Source organism: Triturus cristatus, chromosome 9 (genome assembly GCF_964204655.1).
Source record: "Triturus cristatus chromosome 9, aTriCri1.1, whole genome shotgun sequence".
Lineage (NCBI taxonomy): Eukaryota > Metazoa > Chordata > Amphibia > Caudata > Salamandridae > Triturus > Triturus cristatus.
Genome location: NC_140592.1, coordinates 803,894,853 through 803,907,116, shown reverse-complemented (window position 1 = coordinate 803,907,116; position 12,264 = coordinate 803,894,853). Strand labels below are relative to the sequence as shown.

The window sequence follows — 12,264 nt, the reverse complement described above, 5'->3', positions numbered from 1 at the left end:
GATGTAGGTTGTGGGAGACAACATATGAAACACTTGTGCTGGACACAACATACCTATTGCTGGAGTTGGAGAATGAGTTATAGGCTCACAGCTGACTGCAGACTGCTATTCAATGCCACAGAGAGGCCTCGGCCAAAGCCCCATGGTCCATGTACATGGTGCATTTGAAGGTGCTTCAATGTCTATGCCAAGTTCTTGCCTCAAAAATGTGGGTGAGATCAGGCTCAGGCATATGAGAGTGAAGCCAACGGAGAATTAACACTTTTTTGGGAAGGTGATGTAGGTTTGAAGTGCGGGCGACCCCATTAAAAGTATACAGAGGCATTTTGTTTCCAGGTGAAAAGAAGGGGTGGGGGGAGAGTGACACCCGCCAATTGCGGATGAATTGGCACGTGTGGTATGTACAACGTGTTCCGGGCATTTAGACGCAGCACAACACATACTGAATTGTGTCTGTGCTTTAATACAAATTCTTGCAAACATTTTCAACAGGGCTATCACTGATTGAAGTTCGAGCCTTGCCGTTCCTGCATTAAGACATGTAATCTGGAGGTGATGGCCAAAATGCGCCCACACCACCGTCTTACATATTCAATCAAAGGGTGCCAGAACATATAGAGCCGGTTCTTACCACTTAAGCAATATTCATAGTAGGTCTGAAAGTGCATGAATAAAGAAGACGTGCGTGGGTTCAGGCATCATTGAAATGCTTCTCCTGTGGCGCAATTTCTTTGATTTCGGAGGCAAGTGCAGTGGCGTTAACGCGCCCTACATAAACATGTACGTGATGGAGAGCCACGTACAGCATTATTAATAGTGGCTTACAACGGAGTGATGAATTTCTGAATTTCATGGTATGCCGGAGTCACGCCGGAATACCCGCTCAAGTGACGCCGAATTCGAAAGGCTTCTATCACAATAGATTTTTTTTTAATCATAAATCTCCCGAAGGTTGCAAGAGTCCACGCGAAGGTCATGTTGTTTTGTGATCTAGATGCCACTTGTGTTTATTTCATTCCCTTCGAATTGGATTTGGCAACAGTGCACAGTAGGCAGCCTGGGAGGGAGCGTTTGCCCGGAGCAGCTGCGTCTGTTTATGTTGCAGTTGCGCAAGTGACCTCCGGCTCGCCAGCCCGAGGAATTCAAAAGCGGAGAGCTTCCGGAAACAGAGGCAGCTTTCCCAGCTCCGGACCTCCTGCAAGCCGGGGGACGGCCTCGCCGCCGGCCTTTGCCAAGAGTTGAACACATCTCAACAGGGGTGTGACGCACACCTCTGCACCTCCTGTGGTGCATGCGGGCCGTTCCTCCTCAGGGCGCAGACACTGGCGACGAGTCACAGCCCCACAGTCACTACAAAATGTGGACTCTGTGTGGAACTGGAAGGTGGGGACGCTCTAGGCCGGCTTTAAACTCCGGGCTTTTGGGGAAGTCGCACGTTTATGGGTTTGCATTTGTGTTTATGACGTGAGTGGCGATAATCTCATCGGCTCTTTTACGTTTCATGCTATTCGGCCCTCGTCACGTTGGTGACGTCACTGTCTAATTCCCACATCACTTGAACTTGATTGCGGGAGTCTCACATGACTGGTTCACACTCTGACGAGGACGTTTACATTACAGAAACCTAAAACGCGCACTACATGTCCGATTCTCTTTAAGAGGTCTACACATGCCGCGAGCTGCCTCACCTGACCACAAAAGTCTCACATAGATGGACAGAAACAATACATTACAGAGAGTGGGAAGTGTTCAAGCAAACAAGAGACTATCAGAAACGAGTTTATCAAAAGTGGCCTGTGAAATGTTCGCGCTGTGCCATCCACCAGAGCAAAACATTTAACCTTCACAAGCAAGTTTGCCGAGACCTGGACACATCCCACCCCTCCCCCGCCCACCCCTCGACAGAGCCACCCGTGCAGCCAGAGCGGCGACTCACCCTCAAGCAGAGCTCTTCCCACTGCACGTGCAAGTGCTCGACCTGCTCCTTCAGCACCAGCACGTCCTCGGCCACGATGCACTGGCTCAGGTCCGTCTTCATGTCGCCCACGTCCCCCAGGCTCTGCGTCCAGCCCGCCAGCGCCTGCCCCAGGTCCTGCATCAAAGAGGAAGGACATGCAACACGTTCAGCTCCGAGCGCTTTCCAGACCGGTGGCTTAATCCCTGTACAATGGGGGAGGGTGGAGGGGAGAGGGAAGGAGAGGGCCGGCCGGGGGGCGGGCAGAGTATGCATGCACACACACACACACACACACACACACACACACACGCAACTTAAAGGATAACACGAGGGAAACAACTTAACAGTATTTAACGCGCTTACTTAAGGCCCTTTCTGTGTTGTTTTTAATCTGGCTCAATTAACTTTACGGCCGGTTTAAAAGCAGAAAGGGTTTCAGCGGTGTGCAGTTTTCCGTGATTGGAGGTTCATTTGTACTATAAATGCTGACCCCTGGACCAGTCAAACCGCAGGGCAATGCGTCCACTACGTATTAAAGGGCTATGGGCATCTCAAACAGTGCTTTAAACGGGCAGCTGCTGTCAGCTACTGAGTCCGGCACTTCTTGAATTTGAAAGGGTCTCAGCATTGCTGCAATACATTTATTGGGAGACCACCTGCTCTTCTCTATTTCCATATAAAGCGCTGATCGCAATGCTGCAGCTCGGCGTGGATAGAACTGTGCTAGTCCTGTGCTTAAACACTTAGCTGTAGAAATGACAAAAGACTCTGTCCCTTTCTATCTCGGTGTGGATGGCTAATCCTACGCTTAAAGACTTTGACAGAAAGGCAGACATTTGAGGTGAGCAGATTTAGAGTGTCGCTGGTGTTGAGGGTGCTCTATACAGGAGCTGCTTTCCACCTAAACTTGAGAACTACCCAGAGTTCTCTGCTTCTTTTTCTCTATATAAAAGAGGGCTTGGAGCAGGAGAAATACAGAAGAGACCAGGCAGTTGTCCTAAGAAACCATCCCAGACGCATCCGCCCCTCCAACATATTGACAGCCGGGGTGATGGGGCCGCGGTGGTTTGTGGGAAATATGGTAACAAGTAGGACTGACTCCTTCAGATTACAACGGTACCAATCCATTGGAACCTTTCTAGTTTTTAACCGACAGCACAGCCCAGCAGCACCATCTGGGATTGACAAAATTCACTATAGCGTAGACCAGTGTTTCCCAAACTGTGGTCCGGGGACCCCCAGGGGTCCCTGACACTTTCCCAGGGGGTCCGCAGGCAGCAGTTTAAAAAGCACTGCACTTGTATAATTAGCAGTTTTCCAGCAACAATAAAAGTGCCAAGATAACAGTAGTGATTAATGTACCTGCTGGAGAGAGATGAGAGTTTTGTCCTGTGGCAGCTTTGAGTTACCTAATGTAGCACAGAGGGTTAATATGCCTATTGCAAAGAACGTGTACTGTGAATTTTAAATAATAGTATTTTATGTGCATAGGCGAGTGGGTTACTGCTTTTGTCACAAAGATTATTTTGTTACTGTGCAGTACATAAGTGACAACCGTAATCTAGCACAGTGACCTATAAACTGTCATCAAAGAGCTGCTTGCAAACTGCATGGTACAAGTTAGTAACTTATGTTTTTTCCCTGTCTTTCATTATCCCGATGCTGCTAAAAAGGTTTATTAGGGTGGAAATAAATTTTTATTGTTAAAGTCAATGCTAACCACTGTCTTATGTTCTGAATCCCGAGTTTTTTGTGCTTCTCCAGACCAAGCACTCTTTAAAAATGCCTACCAGTATAAATGACATGTTTATGATTAAATGTCTCTATATGTGTGTGATGTAAAATGATAAACGTGTTGTAGACTGCACCATTGTTTCCTAAATTTCTTTGGGGGGAGAGCCTCCCAAAGCCCCCTTTGTAGTGGTCAGGCACACTCAATGCACTTGGTGTGCACCGTATGAGGACTGGTCTGAAAACATTTGCCAGGGCTGCTTTGGGTTTCCAGTCTGGCCCTGGGAAGAGTAGGAGCCTCGTACTGCGAAATAAAACCAACCATTCACAGAGATGCAGCACCAACCTTCCCATTAAAATTTTAGTTTGCAAATTCTTTCAATATAAATTACTAAGGGGGATATTTACAAAAGAAGTGGTGGAGCGTGTCGTTAGCCTCTGTGGCTTAACGACACGCACCGCCACTTCAGAAACGCAGGGCTGCACCATATTTACAAGAATATGGTGCAGCCCTACATTTTGCCCTGTGCTGGTGCTACACTTAGCAGTGTAGCGCCAACGCAGGCACTCTTGCAACACAGTGCGAGGGTGTCTGTGTGCAGGGGAAGATTGTTTATGTAAAGGAAGGTCCCCCCTTCCTGCACATAAACAATCTTGAAATGGGGTTTTGTCACTTGTGTGTGTGCTGCTTAATGCAGCACACATGGAAGTTACAAAATGCAATTTTTTTAATGATTGTTTATGTGCAGGAAGGGTCAACTTCCTGAACATAAACAATCCAAGGCTTTTTGCTTTTTCCATGTGTGCTGCACAAGGCAGCACACATGGAAAAAGCAAAAATGAGGAGAAATAAAGCATTCCTCCTCGTTTCGCCAAGTTAAGACCTGGTTTTCCCTGGTGTTAATTTTGGCGCTGCCTCCTATTTACGCTGCCCCGTGAATAGGGGGCAGCATCAAAATCAATGGGTTTTGCGGTGGAATGCCCACTGCAAAACCCACTACCCAGCCCTTTCACGCTAAGCATTGCGCGAAAGGGGGCCTTATTTACAAGGCAGCGTTAAGCCATATTAAGTGGCTTACCGCTGCCTTGTAAATCAGGCAAAGCCCCTATCAGCACGCGAACGTTACAAAAAGTGATGTTTCCATGGTGGTAGGGGTTTGTAAATATGCGCCTAAAATCCTTAGTATTTTGAGTACTTGTTTTGTGTGCACACGTGTTTATTTTAATCGAATTACTGTTTTAACGTTCGAAATTTAAATCATACAAATTGCTTGGGGGTCCCCGAGTTCCAGTGGTGACTCAGTGGGGTCCTCAGGAGTCAAAAGTTTGGGAACCACTGGCGTAGACAACACCCTTATTTACTGCTTGCCTGAGTAATAGGAATAGAGCAAACCAGATATTACAAACTGAAGTGTTGTACCGGGGCAAAACAGTGAAGCAGTAACCAGGAGAAGGCCTAAAAAAAGTGATGGGACCGAAATTCACAGCGGCGTATACAACAATGCGCCCCACACCGCATCCATGTTTTTGCGTTGCACGTATCTACCCTGCTTTCTAAATTCATGGTTGCGGCCAGTTTTTTCCCCACATAGGCAGCATCATCCTTTCAACCACACATTTGAAGCAAGCCTAGGAAGTAGTTGAACCTGTGGTTGACATACAGTGGGCTTATAGCCCGCCCATTGCTTAATATTTGTTAGCTTCAGCATCTCTCTCATTTCTCTTGCTCCCAATTGTCACAGCATGTGGGTGTCATGTCCTCTTCTTCTGTTTAACCTATCCCTGGAGCATGGACCAAGTACTTGTGTCATTCACTTGCCCTGTATTTGGAGCTTTTTAGGTCTCGCCTGACCCAGCGCATGCGCTGGTCTGGCAAGACTTATTGAGAGGGCTCCAAAAAGTGCTACCAGGCCACCCTAGAGCTACAGTGCATGTGCGCGGGCGCGCAAGACGCGCTTTCCCGCGATTACTTTCACTTTCGCGGCCGCTTTGATATTTGATCGTGATCGTGATCACTTTCGTGGCCGCACGGCCGCTTGGCATAGCCAATAGGTCTCGCATTTGGGACCTTATAAGTATTTAGTTATGCAACTGTTGCATGGCTAAACACTTATAAGGTACCAATAGGCGAGACCTATTGGCTATGCCAATGCTTGTTTTTTCTTTGTGTTCAAGCATTGCATGTGACTGTTTGTGTTTTCAGACTGTCTCTATCCCCGTCCATGTAGTTTCTTTTCCCTCCCAACCGTACCCCTTCCATGTTACTTGTTTTTCCTCCCACTCCCTACCTTGTACTCTACACCACTGCACTCTACTGTATGCCACTGCGCTCTACTCTGCATCATTATACTCTATGCCACTGCACTCTATACTGGCCACTCTATGCCACTGCACTTAACACCAGTCGACTCTGGGCCACTGCACTGTAGGCTACTCTCCTCTGCATTACTCTACTTTACGCCACTGCACTCTACTCTACACCATTGCACTATATGGCACTCTGCTCTTCACCACTGCAGTCTACTGCACACTTCTCAGCAACACTCTACTCTACCCCACTGCACTCTACCCCACTGTACTCTCCTCTGCATCACTGTCCTCTAGGTCACTGCATTCCACGCTGCTGCATGCTACTCTGCACCAGTGCACTCTAAGCCACTCAGCTATACTTTGCACCATTGCACCCTATGCCACTGCACTGTACGCCAATCCACTGTGCATAACTCTACTCTATGCTACTGCACTCTACGCCACTCCACTCAACATCACTGCACTCTATGCCACTCTACTTTGCACCACTCTTCACTATGTCACTGCACTCTATGCCACTGCAGTTTACACCACTCTACTCCGCACCACTGTACCCCAGTGCATATACACCACGCTACTCTAAACCACTGCTCTTAACTCTGCACCACTGTACTTTACGCTATTGCACACTAAGCCAGTCCACACTACTCTATGCCATTCCACTTTACTCTATGTCACTCAACGCCACTCCACTCAGTGGCCCTCTATGCCACTCTTCCCCACTCCACAGAATGCCACCTTAATCTACGCCACTCTACTCTACTTATGCCACTGTACCCTATTCCACTTTACTGTACCTCACTCTACTCCACTCCACTCTACACCACTCTAGTCTACTCCACTCCACTCTATGACAATCCACTCCAATCATCTGCACTCTACTCTATGCCACTCAATACCAGGCCACTTCACTCTACTCTACTCTATACCACTTAACACTACTCCACTCCCCTGTACACCACTCTATTCCACTCTACTTTACGCTACTTGACTCAATGCCATTCCAAGCCTCTCTACGCCATGCCACTCCACGCTACTGTACAACATTGCTAAAATACACCGGGAAAGCCAATAGCTGTCGCTGTCATGTATGCGAAATCTTTTGGCTTTGCCAATGCTTGTTTAAACTGTCAAAAATTAATTTAACATTCTTAAGTTTATCTCATTGAATCAAGGATATTTGTTTACACAATTTCCCATTGTAACGAAAGAACACATGAGCTAAAGACTGAGTAGTGTGCCTTTTTGTACTAGAAGAGGAAGTGGTCTTACTTCAAATATGGGACTGGTGGTCTTTATGTCTCTCCAATGCTTTCTTAAATCTTTCCTGCAAATTTGCCTTTCGGAATGGTTTCCCAAACTATGCAGTGCACATTGTCACGGGTAATGCTCGTTTTCTACTGCACATACTATATATAATAAAGCCATTCCTGATCCAGCAATATGGGCAATAAACATATATTCCACTAGCTCCCCTCCTCTTTCTTAAACTATATCTTTAGATCCACAGTGTAAAACATAATGAACATATTGTAAATTTGTTTGCAAGGCAGCATATTGTCTTTAGAAATATCGGCTGAAATAAATATTATGTCCTAAATATAATCTATAAAACTATCATCACATAGGGGGTAAACTTTCTATTATTAGGTTTTCAGGTGTAATATTTTTACAAACACTATTTAGGATATGGGTGTAAATATTGTATTATAAACTCTTATGGGTGTTTTTGCGAAGTAAAAATATTAAAGACATGATATTTATGTCAGATGACATTCTGACAACAAAATTATGGTAACATGCCTATACAGTAACGGTAATGCCAACCACTGATTGTAAATAAAATGTTTACTTTCTCAAATCTCAGGAAGCTATTTAACACTGCAGTTGCTTAATGTATAAATGTTTATTCACTTTTCAATTGTCATGGGTAAAACCGTCTAACATTCCTAGGATAATGTCGCCATTATAAAAAAATAAAAAAACCCTGCCAATGCTGTCTGTACTCTCCGTGAATGCCAACAGGCCCTATTTTATGAATGACTCGTTTTGCTAGTTCTGGCTTGTTAGCCCAGAGCGTTTTGGCAGATGGAAAGTTTAATCCCACACTTCTAACAAAATGGAACCTACTTCTCATACGAAAATTCTATTGATAAAAATGGGTCCACTCCACATCACAACTCTTTGCTGTTTCCTCCTGCTTTAAATCCTGGACCTTCTTTTTTGGCGGAGGCAGTTAATACATTTGAGTGGCAATAGCGAGTGACAAAAAGACAGCTGGAATAATCAGGGTCCTGGCTTTATGATATTAGATTAGTAAAATCTCTTTAGTTTTAGAACGCCAAAGCACTCATTAGTCAGACTTATACAACATAATGCTCCTGATAAAATTATGGGGGTTGTCATCACCCATTTATCTTCTCTCTTAATTCACGATTTTACAATCCAGAGAGGTTATCCTTCATCTTGCAGGTACAGTTTTTCAGGACATTTTAGAACAAGCATTGGCAAGAACTAAAAGTTTGGCCTTGGCAAGTGCGCAAATTTATATTTTAGTCAAGTAAATTAAATAGAAGTTACATGATTACATTTAAAAAAAAAAATGTTGCATAGCTTTCCAAAGAAAAAATGGTTTAAAAAAAGAACCACTGCAGCGTTTGGTGCACCCACTTGGCCCAACCTGGCACTGAAGCAAACTATTTTTTAGGTAGATGTGATCATATAAAATGCCACCACATAAAGGGCTCCATTAGGATGGCGGGCGGACTTTAGTCCGCCCGCCACCCTAGCGGTGCTGGGACCGGCCGCCAGCGGTGTGGTGGTCTCGCACCGCCAATTAGGATGCGACCGCCACCCTGGCGGTCGCATTCCGCATCTTTGACATTGCGGCGGGTGCTGCTTCAGAAGGTGCTGCTGTAAGCAGCACCCGCCCCAATGCCAAAGAGGCATGGTGTGCATTGCCATGCACAACGTGGCAGGCACCACCTTGTGCATGGCAATGGGGTACCATAAGTACCCCCCAAGTGCAGCCCCCACCCCCCGGGGGCCAGTAACGGGCCCCCAAAGCAATTCCCGCCAGCCTTTGCTGCCATGGAAAGGCCTTTACCACCCTGCATCATAATATGGATGGCGATTATGCCCGAGCTCCGCCCGGCTGGAAATCTTAACAATTGCTAACCAGCGGAAAAGCGGTGGACGGTCTTTCCGTCCGCTGCGGTACCACCCGTACCACCCGCCATGGTAATATGGCGGGGGGGTAAAAGTGGTTGCGATGGCAGGCGGATCACCACCGCCGGCCGGTGGCGATCCGGCCGCCATCATAATCACCCCCAAAGTGCAGTACAGCCAATAGCTCATGCTGTCTTGGGCAGAAGGAAAAGCAAAATGTGAATGACGCTTGAATAGAGCTGACCTAATGCACACGTGTGTGTGTGTGTGTGTGACTGACTATATATATTTTATTTTTTTCATTATTACATGCGACTGATGAAACATCTACAACTGTCTCTAAGCCACCTCTAAAGATGGACCAGAATTATAAAGGAAACATCCAAAATCAAGTTCGGAGACATTGAATGATATCAGGAATTGCTCTGGGCAGCGTAAAAAAATATTTTATAAAGTGGTGTCAACAATGGACTGCCCCTTGAAATTCGGGACGGTATGTTAAGAAAGACTGGGGTTGAAGGCACGTCCACACTAAAAAGGCGGAAATGTATTCCTTCATTCAGCTTCTGGGGTAATGAAGAAAAGTGACAGCAGGAAGGCGGCTTGTAAAAATGGTTTATATTTCAACATTAAGTTTTAGCATAGAAACATAGGACTTAACACCTGAAATAGTCGGCAGTATGCATACATTTGGCCCAAAGGAGGCTGCCATGTCACCTTACTCAAAATGGTGACACGGAGCACAAGATGGCTGCATTTATACCCCACCCACCAGCCCAAACGCTCAGCCCAAAATAAACCCAATTTGGGCCCGGGCCACACCCATGGCCCAAAACTCCCGGGGGTGCAAGCCTCCCGTGCAGTCGGCTGCCCTCCCAAAGCCCCATTTTACCATTTCTTGTCTACTTTATAACATTGATTCTAAAATGTTTCAAATTTAGCCCACATATTCAGTGATGTTATTTACGTAATATTTTACCTCTGGCACATACTGAGTGATATTTCATAAATATTAATTATACTTTCAAATTTAATAATGTTAAGCGCCTCTGTCCAGACTTACATGTTGACTTCTTGTTCTAGTTGCTCTTTGCCAAAAATGTATTCCTCTTCTGAGCTTCTTTACTAAATTGTGCTTCTCTCTCATGCCTCTATCCCATCTTTAGCTTCAGTGTGCACAGTTTACCTTCCTCATCATCTTCAAATTAGTTGTTTATAAAATTTCGGAAGGAACTTCACAGCTGTAACCTATATGTCTTTACCTATCCAGGGCATGCATCTCCAAGGTGGGGATCCTGAGCTGAACCAGCCTGAAGCATGTGGAGAACCCCATTCTGGGCAAAGTTGTCAAGGGTGCCCTGCTTTTTACCAAAGAGGAGCTTTGAAGGGAAGACAGGCAGACAAAGGGTGCCCCCCACTCAATACTACCAACAACAAAAGCCCTTGTTGCACGTTACACATAAGCAATAAGCGTACCCCACATTTTTCTCTGTCAGTGGTTAAGGGTTTGATGTCTATTCATAGTCCCCCATGTATACCTTTAGAAAAGTTAACGTTGGTCCAACCTCCCAGGGTGGTACTGACAGTGTTCTGACACAAAAAAATGTGATGTGTTTGGGAAGTGCCTCACGTAAGCAACATCCGGGGAGCGGTTGTCAGGAACTCGCCAATATGCTCACTTTCTCATCATCTGCACTTTCCGAACCGGAAACGAAAACCAACTACCAAAGTATAAGTGAGAAGTAAGCTGTGTGTGACCTAAAAAATGTTTTGTGCACATCCAAATAATACGTTCCATATAGATCCCCGTTAAAGAAAGAAGCGTTCTCTGGCACTCCAAAGGTCAAAAGTGAGTTACGAGAAAACACAAAACATTTATCTTTAATTTGCTGTGCCCATACTCATGCAGCCTGCTTCCTTGCTGGCTGCGGCTTATCTGTGGCCAGGGTGAGAGGGAGTAAAGGTGGACGAGGTACACATCCGCACAGGGCCGACCCCCGTGCCCCACCTCTACCCAATGAGAGGGAGGTGGCACGTGCAGTCAGCGGTGTCCCTCAGAAACTGGAACTGATTTTGCATTGGCTTCCATCATATTAACAAGCATTGGCATAGCCAATAGGTCTCGCCTTTGGGACCTTATAAGTGTTTAGCCATGCAACAGTTGCATAACTAAATACTTATAAGGTGTCAAAAGCGAGACCTATTGGCTATGCCAATGCTTGTTTTTCATTAGATTGAGCAAGGAGCTGTTTGTTTTGACACACCGCGTTAAATGATTTGTGATGTTTGCCCAGAGGTCGAAGTGCAGTAAAAACAAGAAGGGCTGGGTGAGAAGGGAGGGGGGAATGCGAGGAGCCTGAATACAAGTGACGAAAAAAGAAGAGGAGAAGGGAGGAGGGAGATGCGAGCAGAGCATCAATGGGCTGGGTGAGAAGGGAGGGGGGAATGCAAGGAGCAGAGGAGCAGCTGTGCACGTGCACGCCATCGTGCACGCAAGCTCTAGGCCAGTAAAACCATGTGGGTAGCACTTTTGAAAACCCACTTACAAAATGTCTCAAAGAGACAGCTTGCGCGGTCTCAGCGAGACCTAAAAATAATACGTTGTCTCGACCCACCACTCTTCACCTCTGTACTGAAAATCTCAGCAGCACAACAAGCCTCTGATGTAGAGATTATCCAAGACTTCTATTCAGAACATTCAATTACCATTAGGCTGCATCATACAGATTCTCAGGGGCAGCACTCAGGCTGTGGAACTCCTTGCGGAAAGGCCATAGGGGCCAAGATGGTCTCCTTTAGTTTAGGAAAACAGGTACAATTCAACTGTTTTTGTTTTAAACTTTCGTAACCCTTTAGTTTATTTGGAGGCCTCCCTCCCTTGCTTCTACAGGAAACAATGCATCTCATTTTACTTTATTTATCTTTCACCCTTCCGTCATGTCACTTATTTCACCCCATGTCACACTTCTGAGTTTCATTGTAAGTTTACAATTTATTGTTTTCAAGTTTGTTATAAAAGAACTTGACTCAAGATTTCTTGCTAATCGGAAGTGCACTAGCAGTCACCTAGAGTGGAAAAGCACTAGAAAAATGTTAAA

At 45.8% G+C, this 12,264-nt stretch overlaps 1 protein-coding gene across 1 annotated transcript in view; it reads right to left on the bottom strand.

The window, feature by feature from the left end:
• Positions 1-2,157, bottom strand: part of LOC146798869 (nesprin-2-like) — a 194,839-nt gene extending 192,682 nt beyond the window's left edge. The window contains exon 1 of the mRNA XM_085626205.1: positions 1,937-2,157. Within this exon, the coding sequence (XP_085482331.1) occupies positions 1,937-2,098 (162 nt within the window). The 5' untranslated portion in view covers positions 2,099-2,157. The remainder of the gene's footprint in view (positions 1-1,936) is intronic.
• Positions 2,158-12,264: the final 10,107 nt, after the last annotated feature.